The sequence below is a fragment of the Sapajus apella genome, unplaced genomic scaffold (assembly GCF_009761245.1).
Source record: "Sapajus apella isolate SASKATOON/1434 unplaced genomic scaffold, GSC_monkey_1.0 scaffold43, whole genome shotgun sequence".
In the NCBI taxonomy this organism is placed as follows: Eukaryota; Metazoa; Chordata; class Mammalia; order Primates; family Cebidae; genus Sapajus; species Sapajus apella.
Genome location: NW_022436983.1, coordinates 12,070,525 through 12,089,378, shown reverse-complemented (window position 1 = coordinate 12,089,378; position 18,854 = coordinate 12,070,525). Strand labels below are relative to the sequence as shown.

The following is an 18,854-nucleotide window of genomic DNA, read 5'->3' as shown; positions in this document are numbered from 1 at the left end:
CTCCATGCAGGGCGCTTCCTTTTGTTTTATGCGTCCCCAGCTCCCATCCACTGGTTTACCCAGGCCCAGAGAGGGGCAGGGACAGGCCCAGATCACACAGCCAATTCTGCCTCTTCCTGCAGCACGAGGAGGCCTCCCGCTGTTGTCTTATAGGCCCACTGGACGACTCCGCCCCAGGAGTGGTCGGGGCAGGAAAAGGGGTGCCCTGAGATCAGCGCTACATCCTGGGGTTCCCAGTTAACTTAGATGCTCTATCTCTCTGCCATCCCCTTACCCCTAAGCTTTGCCAAATAATGTGGCTTTTCTGGAAGTCTCCAGAACACCCCAGGGCCTCCCAGCTCCCAGCATCTTTATTCCCTGATTCAGAACAGACATGTGCAGTCATATGTGGCTTCTTGTGGCCATACTGGGAATGAATCCTTCCCCGGGGGCGGGACCTGTGTTGAGGGAGGGCAGCGCCATCCCTCAACCCCCATGATGGGAGGCGCAGTGACAGCCTCTGTGGGCAGAACACACTCAGCATGGGGGCTAGGAGCTTGGGCAGCCTGGATTTACATTCTGGCTTCACCACCTAGTAGCTTTGTGACTTTTGGAAAGTTGCTTAGTTTCTCTGAGCCTCAGTTTCCTAATCTTAAAAATGGGAATAAAAATGGTTACTTTGAAGGGGAGTTGTAAGAATTAAATGCTAATGCAAATCAATTAAATGAAAATGCATTAAAACACTTGGCACAATGCCTGGAATTTAGTAGACTCTGGGTGTGTTTAATACATACCAGGTGCGGTGACTCAGACCTGTCATCCCAGCACTTTAGCAGACAGGAGGGAAGACCGCTTGAGGCCAGGAGTTCACGACCATCCTGGGCAACATAAAGAGACCCCGTCTCTACAAAAAATTTAAAAACTCAGCTGGGTGTGGCAGCACATGCCTGTAGTCCTAGCTACTCGGGAGGCTGAGGCGGGAGGATCGCTTGAGCCCAGAGGGTCGAGGCTGCAGTGAGTTTTGATTATGCCACTGCACTCCAGCCTGGGTGACAGAGTGAGACCCTGTCTCTAAAAAACAGAAACAACAAGGCCGGGCGCAGTGGCTCAAGCCTGTAATCCCAGCACTTTGGGAGGCCGAGGCGGGTGGATCACAAGGTCAAGAGATCGAGACCATCCTGGTCAACATGGTGAAACCCCGTCTCTACTAAAAATACAAAAAATTAGCTGGGCATGGTGGTGCGTGCCTGTAATCCCAGCTACTCAGGAGGCTGAGGCAGGAGAATTGCCTGAACCCAGGAGGCGGAGGTTGCGATGAGCCGAGATCGCGCCATTGCACTCCAGCCTGGGTAACATGAGTGAAACTCCGTCTCAAAAAAACAAAACAAAAACAAAAACAAAAACAAAACAGAAACGACAAATCATGCTCCGGGAAAGGTGCTATTTGTTGTTACGACCCACTCATAACCCCTGGGTATTTGGCAGGGTGGGTGTCTACGGTCTTGGGAGGTCACTAGAATGCTACCCCAGGAAGATCCTCCAGGGACCCAGATCCAAGGAGGCCAATGTGGCTGTGGTTTGTGGCACATGCCGCAGGAGAGACCAGGCTGGAAAGGCTGGGAAAGGGAGGATGAGTGAGCCGGGGCCAGGCTGGGGAGGCCTCAAATGCCAGGACAAGGAGCTCAGACTTGATCCAGCTGGAGACGGCGGGGTGGGGTATTAGAGCAGAGGAGGCATGAACGGAGAGCTGTGGTTTGGGGTTTTAAACAGACAGCATGGGGCAGATGGAGAGGTGCAGAAAGGGGGTGATGAGGGTCTGCAGGGGGTGTGACGTGGAAAGTGGATGGCATGGAGAGAGTCCATGGGGTAGTGGAGTCAGCGCTGGGGCTCTGGGCCAGCTGACATGGAGGTGGACAGCGGCAGCGCACGGGGTTTTTAATCACCTCTTTGTACCTTGAAGCCTCTGCCCATCAGAACCGTGGAGCCCAGCAGCTAGGTACGTGCCTGTGACCGACCCATTCCAGCTGAGTGGTGTGTGGCCAGTCCCCTAAGGCTCGGCCACCTGTTGTTAGGGCTGGAAAGGAACAAAACAGCTCTAAGTGGACAAGGGTCTCTGATTCAAATGGGTCCCTAGTTCAGTGGAGCCACCTCCCCACCTTTGACTCCTTGCGGGTATTCACCTTTGAATTTAGGAATTTCCAACTTTCTGTTTTGCCAACAAACCTGCCCTTTGGTGTGGGGTCCGAGGGTTGGGACCCAGAGAGGGTGTTTCTAGGCTGACGATGGTAGCCTTCAGAGGGAGCGAGACCACTCCCTCCCCAACTCCTTCCCCCATCCTCTTTGTCACGGCTGTGTTTTTTTTTTTCCCCCATTTATTTTATTGCATTTTAGGTTTTGGGGTACCTGTGAAGAACATGCAAAATTGTTGCATAGGTACACACGTGGCAGTGTGATTTGCTGCCTTCCTCCCCATCACCTACATCTGGCATTTCTCCCCTTGCTATCTCTCCCCAGCTCCCCACCCCCCACCGTCCCTCCCCTATTTCCCCCCAACCGACCCCAGTGTGTAGTGCTCCCCTCCCTGTGTCCATGTGTTCTCAATGTTCAACACCCGCCTATGAGTGAGAACATGCGGTGTTTGATCTTCTGCTCTTCTGTCAGTTTGCTGAGAATGATGGTTTCCAGTTTCATCCATGTCCCTTTTTTTTAATCGAAAGCTCTAACTTTGTGATGTAATGAGGTGTGGTGATGAAGGACCCAGCCCTGGCGTCAGACCACGTGGTTTGAATCTCAGCTCTGCTAGTCACGCAGCCGGGGCTGCGTTTCTTCATTTCTCAGTGCCTCCATTTCTTCATCTCTGAAATGGGGTTAGTAATAGTCCCGGTTACTGTGAGCCTTAGATGAGATGGTGAGCGGCAAATGATGCCTGGTTCTTCCCGACAATGGCTACCACTTTCTGAACACCTGTACATCACTACATGCCTGGCCTGACTTGGCTGGGCTCTAGAGCATGGGTGCTTTTGACCACACTACTCTGTCTCCTGACAGCACCTATGTCGTTTGCTCCTGAACTATTTGAAATGTCAGGAAGACGTGACTTTGTCCTTGGACAAGTGGCAGAAGGCTAGGGTGTAGCTAAGTTATCAGGATGCTTCCTCTCTTTCCAAATAGGGTTTCCCTAGACCACCTAGCCCCACTGTGCTCTAAGAAAGAATCATCATAATTCCAGCCTCCTTTCCTCCCCCTGGGCCCCAAACCTCTCCATCTGCTCCAGGTGCCCCGATCAGTGGCAGAACCATCACTATGTAAATGTCTGTGCAAATGCACTGTCATCAAGCACCAGTTCTCCAGCGAGGCAGGACTACCTCCTGACACCATCACTTCCCAGCCATGGGGCCCAGGGTGAGGACCGTCTGCTTCCTGTTCTTCCTGCTATGGGTCCTGGCTGAGCCGGCTGAGACCTCGGACTTCCACCTGCCGGGGGATTACCTCCTGGGTGGCCTCTTCACCCTCCATGCCAACATGAAGGGCACAGTCCACCTCAACTTCCTGCAGGTGCCCATGTGCAAGGAGTGAGTCTCCAGTGGGGGCTGGAAGTGGCAGTGGGGATGGGGTGGGAAGCCAGGGCTGGTCCTGTGGTCCTTGGGAGCCAGGCCAGGACCAAAGGCTTAGAGCACTGCTCCCCATTCATTGCCAACCCCCTTATTCTGGATCCATGCCCCTAGCCCCCAGCAAGGCCTTATACAGTGCGTGATACCAAAATCTTTGGCAATTGTGTTCTGAAACACTGAGGTTTGGGTCATCTCAATGTCATTTTTTTTAAAAAATTGAGTTGCAGAATGTTTGAGCCTAGAGGGCCATCAAAACTGCCCTACCCACTTTGGCAACTGGGAGGACTCCCAAAGGGTCCATGTCAAAGCTCATTCAAAAAACCTTTGGGAGGCAGAATGTGATTTTTCTGTAGCAGGTTCTCAGACTGCATTTTCCAAGGGCTGTGGTTGGGTGGGTATGGGTGCTTTTGGGCCTAGATGGAAGTTCCTCTTCCCTCACCTCCTCCACGAGCCCCTTGGGATGGCAGCATCACTTGGAGATTGTGGGGGGTGGGTGCATCTGCATGCAAGCATGAAGGCTGGGACATGGAGCCAGCCTGGGACTATAAAACAGTGACCTCTTGCAGAGAGGGTGAAGGTATTGTGGGAGACAAGGAGAAAGGCAGGACAGTGCAAAAGATGATTAAGCGTTGACTATAAGAAATGCATCATTTATGACATTGGGGAAGATTGTATGCTGACTTGAGAATGGTGAAGGTGATGGCACCAGAACAAGTGTGGATTTTCTAATGCTTGTGATCATGGCGGGGAGTGTAATGATGATGATCAATGTAATGGTGGTGATGCTGATAATGTTGATAACAGTAATACTGGTGATGATGACAATGATAAAGAGTATGGTGGTGATGGTGATGGTAGTGATGATGGTGATGGTGGTGGTGGTAATAGTGTTGGTAATGATGGTGCTGGTAGTGATAATGGTGACAGTTGCAGTGATGATGGTGATGCTATCAATGATAGTGTTGGTGATGATGGTGATGGTGGTGCTGATGATGGTGATGGTGGTGTTGATGGTGATGCTGGTGATGGTGCTGGTGTTGGTGATGATGGTGATGGTAGTGATGTTGGTGATGGGGGTGGTGATGATGGTGATGGTGGTGATGATGGTGCTGATGATGGTGATGTTGGTGATGGCAGTGGTGATGGTGGTGATGGTGATGGTGATGGTGGTGATGGTGGTGATGGTGGTGGTGATGGTGGAGATGGTGGTGGTGATGATGGTGATGATGGTGCTGATGATGGTGATAGTGGTGATGGTGTTGGTGATGGTAGTGATGATGGTGATTGTGGTGATGTTGGTGATGGGGGTGGTGATGATGGTGATGATGGTGATGGTGGTGATGATGGTGATGATGGTGATGGTGATGGTGGAAATGGTGGTGATGATGGTGCTGATGATGGTGATGGTGGTGATGGTGGTGATGGTATTGGTGTGGCAGTGATGATGGTGATGGTGGTGGTGATGGTGGAAATGGTGGTGGTGATGGTGGTGATGATGATGATGGTGCTGATGATGGTGATGGTGGTAATGGTGTTGGTGATGGCAGTGATGATAGTGATGGTGATGGTGGAAACGGTGGTGATGATGGTGGTGATACTGGTGGAGATGGTAGTGGTGCTGATAGTAATAGTGGTGGTGGTGACAGAGATGGTGGTGGTGACAGAGATAATGGTAGTGATGATGGTCACAAGGTTGTGTGACAGTGATGACAGTGGTGGTGATATTGGTAATAGGGATAGTGGGTGATGATGGTGATAGAGGTGATGGTGATGATGGAAGTTATAGTGGATAATGATGGTCACATTGGTGGACATTGGTAGAGTGGTGATGGAGGTTATAGTGATCACAGCCACATGGATAATAATGTCAGTAGTGGCCACATGGGCAATGGTGACCCTAGAGATGTGGCATGGTGACAGTGACGTGAAAATTCCAGAGTCTTCTGGAGTGGTTCCTTTTCAGCCAATGCCTTGGCTTTCCTGTGGCAGGGAGGAGGAGTGGGCTGGTTCTCTTATCCCCCTCTTCCTCACTCTGAATCTACTTCCACCTCATGCTGCTGTGGCCCCTCCAGGTATGAAATGAAGGTGAGTGGCTACAACCTCATGCAGGCCATGCGCTTCGCGGTGGAGGAGATCAACAATGACAGCAGCCTGCTGCCTGATGTGCTGCTGGGCTACGAGATGGTGGATGTGTGCTACATCTCCAACAACGTCCAGCCAGTGCTCTACTTCCTGGCACAGGAGGACAGCCTCCTTCCCATCCAAGAGGACTACAGTAACTACGTGCCCCGTGTGGTGGCTGTCATTGGCCCTGAAAACTCCGAGTCTGTCATGACTGTGGCCAACTTCCTCTCCCTCTTTCTCCTTCCACAGGTGAGGCCCCTGGGCCCTGGAGAAGGACCTGGGGAGGAGGGCAGAGGAATGGCTGTCTAGGGGCCTCAGAAGCCACTTCCTCCATCAATCATGGGAGGTGATGCTAGGATCAGAAACAGGATCAGGACATCAGCCCGAATCTTGAGAAGGCAGCAGCTTATGGCATAAGAGCTCAGGCTTTTGGGGGACAGATCTGGTTGTGCAACTTGGCACTGAGTCTTGGCCACAGTGAAGCCTTTGGCAAATCTCTTAACTCTTCTAGGCCTCAGTTTCACCACCTGTGAAGTGGGATGATAAGCGTTCCATCCCAGAACTGTGTGAAGATTAGTGTTCAACCTGTGTAAGTTTCTAGCGCACAGTAGATAGTCAATAATTTTTTTTTTCTGATGGAGTTTCGCTCTTGTTGCCCAGAGTGGAGTGCAGTGTTGTGATCTTGGCTCACCGCAACCTCTGCCTCCCAGGTTCAAGCGATTCTCCTGCTTCAGCCTTGCGAGTAGCTGGGATTACAGGCATGTGCCGCCACACCCAGCTAATTTTGTATTTTTAGTAGAGATTGGGTTTCTCCATGTTGGTCAGGTTGGTCTTGAACCTCCTGACCTCAGGTGATCCACCTGATGTGACCTCCCAAAGTACTGGGATTACAGGCATGAGCCACCATGCCCAGCCTCTCAATAATGTTTTTATAAAGCATCTTGCACAGGAATAAAAACTTGAAGTGCCTAATATTATTTGGTATGCACAAGGTCTGTGCCATAGTAGGTCCTCAAAAAAGGGTTATTTGTATTATTACTAGTATTATAACTATTATCATCATCATGATTGAAAGTGCCCAGTGCAGTATGGGTACAGACTACATATTCATTCAAGATCAGCTAGCAAAAGACTTGGCACACAGTAGGTAGTCATGAATATTGTGATCGTTACTGTTTAATGTTAGTACTTTTACATGAAGCATCTAGCTGAGGACTGAATTCATTATTTCATTCATGTAACAGATATTTATTGAGCACCTACTATGTGCCAGGCACTGTTGTAGGTGCTGGGATATAGCTGGCAAGAATGTGGAAATCATTGCCCTCGTGGAGCTTCTCTTCTAGTGGGGAGAGACAGAGAATAAGTGTGAACAATAAGTGAGGTAGGATGTCAGAGGTGAGACGTGCAATGAATAAAATAAAAATGTGGGCAGGGTAGAGGGGACCTGGCACGTTGATGGAAAGGAGGAGTTGGTAGAGGGAGATTGCAGTTTTCAACAGGGTGGTCAGGTGGGTCTCACTGACAATTGGGCAAAGACTTGAGGGAGGTGAAGGAGTGATGGGGCCGGGAGGGATCTAAGAGAAGAGCACTCCAGGAAGAGAGGTTAGCAAATGCCAAGGCCAGGAGGTGCCTGGCATGTTGGCGGAACTGGAGCCGGAGAGAGAGGAGAAGGAGATGAAACCAGACAGGCGAGGGCTATGCAAAGAAGTGTTGGAGGCCTTAGGGGCCATTCAACGACTCCGGCTTTTCCTGAGTGATGTTAGGAGCTATTGAGGGGTTCTGAGAGGAGCAGTAAAGTGACCTGACACGCGTGTGAGCAGGATCACGGGCTGCCACGTTCAGCGTAGACTGTAGGGGAAAGTGGGTGTGTCATGTTGCAGTGTAGGCCAGAGGTGATGGTGGCTGGACAGCAGGGAGCGCGGAGCTGGCAGGCGCTGGATGGATACATTTTGAAGGTAGAGCCAAGAGGATCTGCTGATGGATCGGCTGTGACCTGTGTGTGAAAGAAGAGTAAAGGACGACTCCAGAGTTTTTGGCCCGCGTCACTGGAAAGATGGATTCGTCATCAACCTAGATGGGGGAAGGTGTGGGTGCAACAGGCTCAGAGGAGAGCAGGGCTTTGGGTTGGATTTGTGAAGTCCGAGACATCAGGCAGGCAGGTGTGGTATGCATCTGGAGTTCAGGGGAGAAGTCCAGGCCAGGGCTGTCCATTGGGAGTTGTCGGTGTGGAAATGGGATTTGAAGCCATGAAGCTGGATGGGACCACCAAGGGACGGGGAGAGCAGCAGGAGACGAGACAGGGACCGAAGCCTGAGCCCAGAGTCCTCCAAGGCTAAGAGGTCATAGAGAAGAGAAGGAACCAGCAAAGGAGATGGGACACCCAGTGAGTTGGGAAGAAAGCCACGGAGCACTGGAAACGGAGGGAAGAAATGTGGCCAGTTGATGAGCCTGATGGTGATGAGGGCGAGGGGGAAAGCACTGTGATCAGTAAGAATTTCTAGGTAGTGGGGACGATGGGGATGTCACTCACCTAGCCCAGGATGTGGTTCTCACTAAAAGCCAGTGTGCTGATGACTATGAGGATGATGGTGTATATGGCTTGGCCCAGGGCGTGGTACACAGTAGGTGCTCAATAATCATGATGGTGCTGGGGCCCGGCACACAATAGGTTCTTATTGCATGTAGCTACCTATGGACCATGATGGTGTAAACAACCTCCTTCTGGGGTGGGTTGCACTAGGTGCTTTCCGAACGATGATGGTGGATAGAGCCCTGGGGTGGGGGAGAGCACCCAGTGAGGCACTCGCTCATGCCGCGGCCCCTCCCCTTGCAGATCACCTACAGCGCCATCAGCGACCAGCTGCGAGACAAGCAGCGCTTCCCGGCCCTGCTGCGCACCGCGCCCAGCGCCAAGCACCACATCGAGGCCATGGTGCAGCTGATGCTGCACTTCCACTGGAACTGGATCAGTGTGCTGGTGAGCAGCGACACCTATGGCCGTGACAATGGCCAGCTGCTGGGCGATCGCCTGGTCGGCAGCGACATCTGCATCGCCTTCCAGGAGACGCTGCCCACACTGCAGCCCAACCAGGACATCATGCCAGAGGATCGCCAGCGCCTGGTGAGCATCGTGGAGAAGCTGCAGCATAGCACGGCGCGCGTCGTGGTTGTGTTCTCGCCCGACCTGACCCTGTACGACTTCTTCAGGGAGGTGCTGCGCCAGAACTTCACAGGCGCCGTGTGGATTGCCTCCGAGTCCTGGTCCATCGACCCGGTCCTGCACAACCTCATGGGGCTGCACCGCACGGGCACCTTCCTGGGCATCACCATCCAGAACGTGCCCATCCCAGGCTTCAGCGAGTTCCGTGTGCGGGGCCCACAGGCCGAGCCGACCAACCAGAGGTCTACCTGCAACCAGGAGTGCGACACCTGCTTGAACTCCACCTTGTCCTTCAACTCCATTCTCAGGCTCTCCGGGGAGCGCATCGTCTATAGTGTGTATTCTGCGGTCTACGCCGTGGCCCACGCCCTGCACAGCCTCCTCGGCTGTGACCACAGCGCCTGCACCAAGAGGGTGGTCTACCCCTGGCAGGTGAGGGCCCCAGGGGGTGGTTGCCACCGAGACTGCAGAGCACCTCCATCCTCCTTCCTTGGGGTTCTGGGCAAATAAGTGTGAAAGGCCACGGGCATCCCGTTCTTCCTGACGCATAGCGCTAGTCCTCCCTGGTCCCAAAACAAAATTGCTTTTTATATTAATTTAACCCTCAGCATCCAGGATAGTTTGTTCTTGGAGATTCAGGTAGAATTCAGCAGAAGGAAATCCCACAGGCAGCAGGAAGAGCAGCCCCCCTCCCCTCTCCAGCCTTTCCGCAGTTGGGAGTCCAGGATGGGCTTGCGTTTTCCCCTGGACCCTCCAAGGCCTTTCATCGCTTTTATGGATCTTCTCATGACCCTAGCTCTCTATCACTGCGGCTCAGACGGAGACTTCGGCTCTGTTCTTCTGGTTTAGCACACACATCCACATTCACAGGCACACACAGAAACCCCCTACCACGAAGCCTGCTGGGATATACAAGGTTTTATTGAGGATCAGAGGCGCAGAGGGGATTTACCTTAGAGAGACGACGCACTTTATAGTTCGCTATTAGAGATCTCTGTTCTTAAACAATTGCTTGGCTTTTCACAGTTCAGAGCCAGCCCTCCACTCTTGCTCAGCCTCCTCCCCAAGCCCTGCCCATCTCCCCTCTTCGTTCTCTCCTTTCTCCCACCTGCTGCATCCCTCTCCCATCCTCAAATAACTCTTCGCTTCCTTAACAGAGCAAATTCGTTTGCTCTGAAGAACTTCTCTTTCTCATTCTGTTTAATTGTACCTCTCTATCCCATAACCTCAGACCCTAACCTTGCAACCTTGAACGTTTTTCTTTTAAAAGATTGCAGTTATTCTTTAAAAGGAATTCTGCTGCCAGTTGGTAAAAATGCTGTGTATTGCTGTATGTCCTGTTACATTAATAATATACATAATGATCATGCGTGCTTTACTGCTCTGTGAGTGCCTACTAGGCACTGAATACCTAGCATACATCACATCTAACTCATGACCATCCTGTGAGGATAATCTACAGGTAGAAAAACTGAGGGACAGGAAGTCAAAGTGACTAGCTCGTGATTGTTCAGTGGTAAGTGGCAGACCCTGACTTTGAACCCAGGTCTGGCCCATTCTGCTGTGGTTTTCCCACTTCACCTTCTGAGCATCCTCCCAGCTGCAACTGGCAGGAGCTATGATGACAGACAGTTGACTCTCCTTCTCCCAGCAGTAGAGACGAAAGGGCACCAATCATAGCAACCAGGGTGCTCTATCCCTTTTGTTGAGCACCTACTATGTGGCAGGCCTGGGGGACCCCCCACCCTAGGAGGAGATGTCTGCCAAGTGCACCAGGAAGTCAGAATTGCAGCTGTGCACAGGGCAGGGCGTCATCATGGTGGGAGAGGGTCACGGAAGGCAGGACTGACGTAGGGAGTGGGCAGGCACTGGAGCTTCCAGGAGGAGAGGGGGAGAGTGGGGGCCACATGGTTGGGCTCATGTGGCCAAGACTGAGAGGCTACAGGAAGTGCAGGTGATACTGGAGGGCATCTAGTGCCGGATGAAGGAGAGGGGGCTTTGTCCTAGAGGCAGCAGGAGTTCATAGAGAGTTCCAAGCACCAAGATGAGGTTCTTGAGACACCTCAACAAGCCAATTTAGGGCTGTGGTTGGGGATGATGAAGTCAAGAAACAGGAAGCCCAGCCCCCCCCATGTAGGCTTTGCCCAGGGTCTCTGCTGGCATCAACGACATCCTTGTATGAATTAGAAGATGATGCCCTTTTGTGCAGACAAGTTAGAACAAGATGCTCTTTGCTTCGGTTGGACGCAAAGTGTGGCTTGGTGGCCTGAGCGGGCTGGACTCCAGCTGTTCCTCCCAGTTGTCCTAACTGGACCCACTCGTGCAGGGCACAACCTGCAAAATGGTCTGTGGTGTCCTTCCTACCTCCCATCCCCCTCGCTGGGTCACACCACGACACTGTTTATTTTTGTCATAACGTTTCCCAAGTTGTTACTGCGTTGATTTTCTTTTTTTGTTTGATGGCTATTCCCCACACCTTCCAAACAGCCAGTGAGAGCAGGGACCTTGTCAATCCTTTCCGATGCGGTATCCCAAGTTGCTGCCACTGGTCTGGCTTGGAGTCGATTCTCAGTGAATATTGAATGAATGAATGACTGGGCACTTATTATGTTCCGGACACTGTGCTCACCTCTTTATTTGAATTCTTGGTTACCCTCAGATACCCGATGAGCAGAGGCTCATCGGGCTCAGAGGCAGGGAGGAATGGAACGGAATGGGAGGGCTGCAGGAGGGGTGGCAGGGGAATCAGGAGGAAGTGGCAGGAAGGTGGACGAGGGGCAGTGGTGGGCACCGGGGCAGGGCGCGCTGACCTGTCCTGGGGCCTGGGCTGGGGGCGGGAAGGCGCCTGCCCGCGCTCTCCCGCCATGGCAGGTGCCATGCATCCTCAACGCAGCCGCCATGGCAGGCCTTCCGGCTCCATCTCCAGGACAGGCGGTACAGGGCATATTGGTATGCAGCGTCCACCCCGTGGGCCCGGGAGAGCCTGCCCCACAGGGCCAGAGCCCAAGGACGGGCTCAACACTCAGTCAAGGTGGGGTTGACGATGGCCAGACCACAGGGGAGGAGGGACAAGAGGGTCCCCACTTCCAGGAAGTGGGTGCTCTCCCATACACAGGTGAAACTGAGGTTCGGAGAGGTGACAGGCACCCAGCTAGGGAGTGGCCGGGGGTGGTGGTGATGGATGGTGATGAAATGGTGCCGAGGTAGTGGGGATGGGCACCCCATGAGAGGCAAGGCAGAGAGAGAGGCCTCAGGGGTGATGAGGAGAGTGGGAGATGCCGCTGGGCGGATGTGCTGTCCGTGGTGATGGTGGTGGGGTGAGATCAGTGGGAGGTTGGGTAAATCCAGGCTGGGAAATTTGTGGCCATCCCAGTAAAAATGTTCAGCAGGTACTTGAATCATAGAGAGTCCACTCCCTGCACAGCCTCCTCGGCTGTGACCACAGTACCTGAACCAAGAGAGTGGTCTACCCCTGGCAGGTCAGGGCCCCAGGGGGTGGTTGCCATAGAGACTTCAGGGCACCTCCATCCTCCTCCCTTGGGGTTCTAGGCAAATTGGTGTGAGGAGCCATGGGCATCCCTTTCTTCCAGACACATAGCACTAGTCCTCCCTGGTCCCAAAAAGAAATTGCTTTTTACATTAATTTAACCTTCACCATCCAAGGTAGTCTGTTCTTGGAGATTCAGGTGGAAGTCAGCAGAAGGAAATGCCACAGGCAGTGGAAACCGCAGCCCCTCTTCTCCCCCAGCTTCTCCAGTGTTGACAGCCTGGGATGGGTAAGGGTTGCGAGGTTCTCAGGTTCTGGTCCAATCCTTCTATTTCAAAATGGGGTCCTTGGCACTGGTCTGGCTCTTCCCCCCACCCCTCTCTCCATCTCTGTCTGCCCCTCGGGCATCTCAGATATGGCCCACCTTTTCGTATATGGTGAGGCAGGTGGTGGTGAGCTGGGCAGAGCTCAGCAATCAGAGCTGGATTGGAATCCCAGTGCTGCCCTACTAGCTGTGCAAACTTGGGCAAATGTAATATCTCCGAGCCTTGGTTTTCTCATCTGTTAAATGGAAGGAATCATATATACCCTGCTGAGTTATGGAGGGGATTTGCAATCATGTATGCAAATTACCTGGGGAGGCTGAATGAGCTCCTCCTCTTCCTCTTCTTCCTCAGACTCCGAGTCCTGCCCTCAGGAGGGAGTGGTGGGCTGGAGAGGTGGACATGAGTCTGCCTTAGATGTACAGCCTGTACTGGGGCAGGGGTGGGGCTATATGGGGAAGGGGAAATGGGGTTCAACCTAATGGGGGAACCCCAAGATGCTTAAGCCCCTGCCAATAATAGTCTAGGCTCCGGTCAGGCACAGTGACTCACGCCTGTAATCCCAGAACTTTGGGAGGCCAAGGCAAGTGGATCACAGGGTCAAGAGATTGAGACCATCCTGGCCCACATGGTGAAACACTGTCTCTACTGAAAATACAAAAATTAACTGGGCATGGTGGTGGGCACTGTAGTCCCAGCTACTTGGGAAGCTGAGGCAGGAGAATCACTTGAACCCAGGAGGCAGAGGTTGCAGTGAGCCGAGATCACGCCACTGCCCTCTAGCCTGGCAACAGAGTGAGACTCCGTCTCAAAAATAAATAAATAAATAAATAAATAATAAATGCTTTCTGACCCCTTGGGGGTGATATCTTGGCTTCCTCGAATCCCAGGTTCTCAACCCTGCTTGGGCAGATCGCTGCAGGAGTGTGACATGGGCACCCAGGGCCTGACTCCCAGGGGCCTCCACCATCCTGATCCTCATCCTCAGGCTGACCACCTGGTTGGAGCCTCCTGCTTCTCAGCTCAAAGGACCATTGCCCTTGGCCTAGCAACCTGTGCACATTCCAAAGAGTCTTTCTGAGCCAGGACCTCACCCGCTGGGTAGGGAGGGGAGAAGGTTAAGACCCGACTACCTTGGATACCTGTCTGTCTGTGTGTCTCTGAAGGTGTAGCCCAATGAACATTCCCATATATGGAGGGAAAATCTTGAGCCAGATCCTTGGGATATTTGAGCTGGAAGCTTTTTCAGGGTCAGCCCAGCAAGGTTCAGAAACTTGCCCAGAGTCACACAGCAATTTGCGGACAGAGCTGGGACTAGACCTTAGGTCAGAGGATGCCCAGTTCAAAGTGTGCTCTAGTTTGTCCTGGCTACTGCCTACTGAGAGTGATGCGGGGCTGGGGAGCAGGGAGAGATGGGAATGAGAGCTGACCCTAAGGTGTGGGGAGCAGGAAGGACCCAGGGAGCAGGGGAGATCCCAGCTGACCTTTGCAGGTGACAGAGACAGTGGACTCTGTACCTCATTTATTGGGTCCCAGAGGGATGACTGAGGTGACTTCTAGGGAAAAGAAATCCTATCAGCACCTTGGAAGGAGTGCTTCCAGTCTCGGGCTCTGCTCTAAGTCCCTGACATAGATGAACTTATTTGTTTGCTTCCAAGCCCAGAAGGTAGAGTTTTTATTGCTCCCACTTTGCAGAAGAGGAAACGGCTTCAGAGAGGTTAAGCAAAAGGTCCAAGGCCTCACAGCAAGAGGCAGAGCTAAGGCCTGAACCCATACGTGTCTGATTCCAGAGCAGAGCTCTCAGCCACTGACTCCTAAACTGTTACCTTTTGGGAGATATATTGCCTCCATATTACAGAGCTGGAAATCAAGGCTGGTGACATGGTAGAATCTTTGTCAGGTCCAGGAAAAGATTTGGCCCAGATTCTGATGCTCCACTTCCCTTCCCTCTGACCCCACCAGCTGCTTGAGGAGATCTGGAAGGTCAACTTCACTCTCCTGGACCACCAAATCTCCTTCGACCCACAAGGGGACGTGGCCCTGCACCTGGAGATTGTCCAGTGGCAATGGGACCTGAACCAGAATCTCTTCCAGAGCGTCGCCTCCTACAGCCCCCTGCAGGGACACCTGAAGGACATCCAAGACATCTCCTGGCACACGGTCAACAACACGGTCAGCCAGGGGGCCTGGTGGGCGGGCAGGCCTGGGGCAGGGCCTGGGACTCATGCTGGAGTGGCTGGGGCCCTTTTCATTATGGACTGAGCCTGGAGATTCTTTATCAATCTCTGCGGGGATCTCTATTTGTGGGTATGTAGTCTGGGGTCCTGCCCTTCCCCCACTGATTGGGAACTATGCATGTTCAGGGCTTTCTAGTTTCCCAGGAAGAGGGGTTGAGGGGCCTCGGCAAGGTAAACACTCACCGAACATGTGTGCACCTGGTCTGGTGCTAAGAATTTCAATTCTCATCTCAACCCTGGGGCTGTGGTTTTTGGCACCAGGGACTGGTTTAGTGGAAGACAATTTTCCCACCACTAGGGGAAGGATAGTTTCTGGATGACTCAAGCGCATTACACTGTGCCTTTTATTTCTATTATTATTAGATTGTAATATATCATGAAATAATTATACAACTCACCATAATGTAGCATCAGTGGGAGCTCTAAGCTTGTTTTCCTGCAACTAGATGATCCCATTTGGGGGTGATGGGAGACACTGACAGATCATCAGGCATTAGATTCTCATCTTTTTTTTTTGAGACAGAGTCTCACTCTGTCACCATGCTGGAGTGCAGTGGCACAATCTTGGCCCACTGCAACCTCTGCCTCCTGGGTTCAAGCAATTTTCCTGCCGCAGCCTCCCGAGTAGCTGGGACTACAGGCATGCGCCACCACGCCCAGCCTCAGGCATTCGATTCTCATAAGGAGTGCCCAACCTAGATCCCTTGCATACACAGTTGACAGGGTTCATGTTCCTGTGAGGATCTAATGCCGCCACTGAGCCGAGAGAGGCAGAGCTCAGGCGGTAATGTGAGCGATGGGGAGCAGCTGTAAACATTGACGAAGCTCTGCTCTTGCTCACCTGCTGCTCACCTCCTGCTGTGTGGTCAGGTTCTTAACAGACCACAAACTGGTACTGGTCTGTGGCCCGGGAATTAGGGACCTCTGCTTTATCAGTAGCTGGTAGGATCTCTATTCGTGAGCACATAGCCTGGGGTCCTGTCCTTCCCCCACTGATTGGGAACTTTGCATGTTCAGGGCTCTCCAGCTTCCCAGGAAGAGGGGTTCAGGGACCTCTGTAAACACTCACTGAACATGTGTGTGCCAGGCCCAGTGCTAAGGACTTCAATTCTCATATCAACCCTAGGGGATAGATGCTACCATTCTCCCTGTTTTGTAGGTTAGGAAACTGAAGGCACAGAGAGGTTGTGTGACCTGTCTGAGGCCACACAGCTAGCCTGTGGTGGAGGTTCTCTATACACAGCATTCAGGCTAAAGCCTGTGATACGGTTTGGCTCTGTGTCCCCACCCAAATCTCATCTTGCAGCTCCCATATTCCCCACATGTGGGGGGGACTCAGTGGGAGATACTTGAATTGTGCTGGTGGGTCTTTCCTGTGCTGTTCTCCTGATAGTGGGTAAGTCTCATGAGATCCGATGGTTTTAAAAATGGTAGTTTCCCTGCACAAGCTCTCTCTGCCTGTTGCCATCCATGTAAGGCATGACTTGCTTCTCCTTGCCTTCCACCATGATTTTGAGGCCTCCCCTGCCACATGGAACTGTAGGTCCATTAAACCTTTTTCTTTTGTAAATTGTCCAGTCTTGGGTATGTCTTTATCAGCAATGTGAAAATGGACTCATAGCAGCCTGTCATCGGATACTCATGCTTTAGTATGGTAGCTATGCCGTCAACTGAGTCTGACATCTGTCAATCTAAAGATCCATTGTTTTACCCTGTTTAGAGAATACACTGTCAGAATTCTGCTGGAGTGTAAAAGGATAGAGACCTGCCTTGTGGAGTTGGGGAGGGGATCTAGGGATCTAAAAACTTCTGGAAGAGCCTTCCTCACTCTCTTTTGCTAATAGCCTGCATCCTCTTCCCTCCGCTCCCCCCATAGCATACTCTATCTCCAGCTGCAGAGGTAGATGCTGTGAGTTCCTGAGTGCCTTGGGGATTTTTGTGGAGTAAGTTAGTGTGGTGTCTGCATTAGTTTCCTGGGGCTGCCATAGCAAAGTGTCACAAACTGGGGTGGGTAGGGAGCTTAAACGAATGAAATTTATTGTTTCATAGTTCTGGAGGCTGGAAGTCCAAGACCAAAGTGTCAGCAGGGTTGGCTCCTTCTGAGGGCTGTGAGATAGAGTCTGTTCCAGGTCTTTCTCCCAGCTTCTGGTGGTTTGCTGGCACTCTTTGATGTTCCTTCACTGTAGATGCATGACCTGTATTCATCCATTCTTGAATTGTTACAAAGAAATACCAGAGACTGGGTGATTTATAGAGAAAAGAGGTTGAATGGGCCCACAGTTCTGCAGGCTGTACAGGAAGCATGATGCTGGCATCTGCTTGGCTTGTGGGGAGGCCTTAGGAAACTTACAGTCATGGCGGGAGGCAAAGGGGGAGCCTTGTCATATGGCTGGAGCAGCAAGAGAGAGTGAAGAAGGAGGTACCACACACATTTAAAGATCTCACAAAACTCCCTCACAATCAGGAGGAGAGTGCCAAGATGATAGTACTATACCATTCTTGAGAACTCTGTCTCCATGATCCAGTCACCTCCCACCAGGACTCACCTCCAACACTGGGGACTAGTTAGACATGAGATTTGGGTGGGGACACAGATCCTAACCATATCACACCCCATCTCTGCTTTCACATGGTGTTCTCCGTGTGTCTGTCTCCAAATTCATCCCTTTTGTAAGAACACCACTCATATGAGATTAGGGACTCAGCCTCCTCCAGGATGACCTCATCTTAACTAATTATATCTGCAGTGTCCTGATTTCTGAATAAGGTCACATTCTGGGGATTAGGACTTCAAGCAGGATACAGTTTAGCCCATAACACTGTCTTAGCTTGGGTTTCTCCCGGAAAGCAGGGCCTGAGACAAAGGTTTGTGTGCAGAAGATTTATTCCAGGACATGACACATGGACAGGAACAGGAGTGGGAGTCTGGAGAAAGTTCCATAGGGAAGAGGGAAAGTTGGTCCAAGAGAACATCCTCAAGCCAGACACTACTGTGAGCAACTGGAGCTCAATCTTACTGGGACCTCCTGAAGAGCCATCCTAGCACTGTCTCCCAGAGGAGGCAAAAGGTAATCCACTGACTCCCATTACCTGGTGGTCAAGGGTTGCCCTATGGGGTGTTAGCTCCAGAAGCCTCCTATGGGCATGTCATACTGCAGCCTCAGGGCAGAATACAAGACAGAGCTGTGTAGCCAAGGCCAGGTACTGACAGGTGGTACTTGCTTGAAATTGGTGGCTGCAGCAATGGCTGGAATAAACAGTGGGTAGAGAAAATATAAGGAAGACCACAGAGAGGTCCATTTCTTGTTCCGCTCTGGCTTTGCTTGAGCCTGGGGACTCACAGACTTTTCAGAGCAGCAGCCAACTCAGTCTCTATGGAAAGGGAGTTCGGTGGACTTAGCCACAGCCCAAGGTTGTCACTGATATTCACCTCTCTCTTCCGCCGATCATTCTGGATTCCTTCACTCTCAGCCGGCATTTGGCTGCTGTCAGTCACTTGCCTTGGGGGTGATCCAGACCTTCCTCCCCAAGGTGTCTGGGCCCTTAGTTGCCTTACCTTGATGGGCTGTGCCTGCTGCAGATCTCCACCAGCAGGTGCACTGGGATCGAAGCACCCAGGGTTGTCTGGTGAGTCCTTGGATGCCAGACCTACTCCTTCCTACTCCACTCGTGTAGCAACCATACCAGCTCTACCCACGAATCCAGGTCAGTTACCTCTTCTTTTCTTGGCCTTTTCATTCACTGGCGTGAGGACCCCAAAATGACCATGTGGTAATCATAGAGCCCTACAGTGCCTGCTGGTAGAAGTATTCCCTCTTTGGGGACCAGAACCTCTATTCCAGCAGAGTCTAAGATTGTAGAGAGGAGAAGCACCAATGCTACAATGAGCCTATGAGAATAATATTGCATGTAGCCAGTCTTTCTAGTTGC

At 52.0% G+C, this 18,854-nt stretch overlaps 1 protein-coding gene across 2 annotated transcripts in view; it reads left to right on the top strand.

The window, feature by feature from the left end:
- The window catches only part of TAS1R2 (taste 1 receptor member 2), a 38,077-nt gene that overhangs the window by 5,972 nt on the left and 13,251 nt on the right, over positions 1 to 18,854 (top strand). Inside the window, exons 1-4 of one of the 2 annotated variants that reach the window (XM_032300599.1) lie at positions 2,686 to 3,551; positions 5,663 to 5,963; positions 8,551 to 9,309; positions 14,650 to 14,859. In XM_032300599.1, coding sequence (XP_032156490.1) covers positions 3,370 to 3,551; positions 5,663 to 5,963; positions 8,551 to 9,309; positions 14,650 to 14,859 — 1,452 coding nt within the window. In that variant the 5' untranslated portion in view covers positions 2,686 to 3,369. Of the gene's footprint in view, positions 1 to 2,685; positions 3,552 to 5,662; positions 5,964 to 8,550; positions 9,310 to 14,649; positions 14,860 to 18,854 lie in introns of those variants that run through there. The other variant, XM_032300602.1, reaches the window with a different exon arrangement.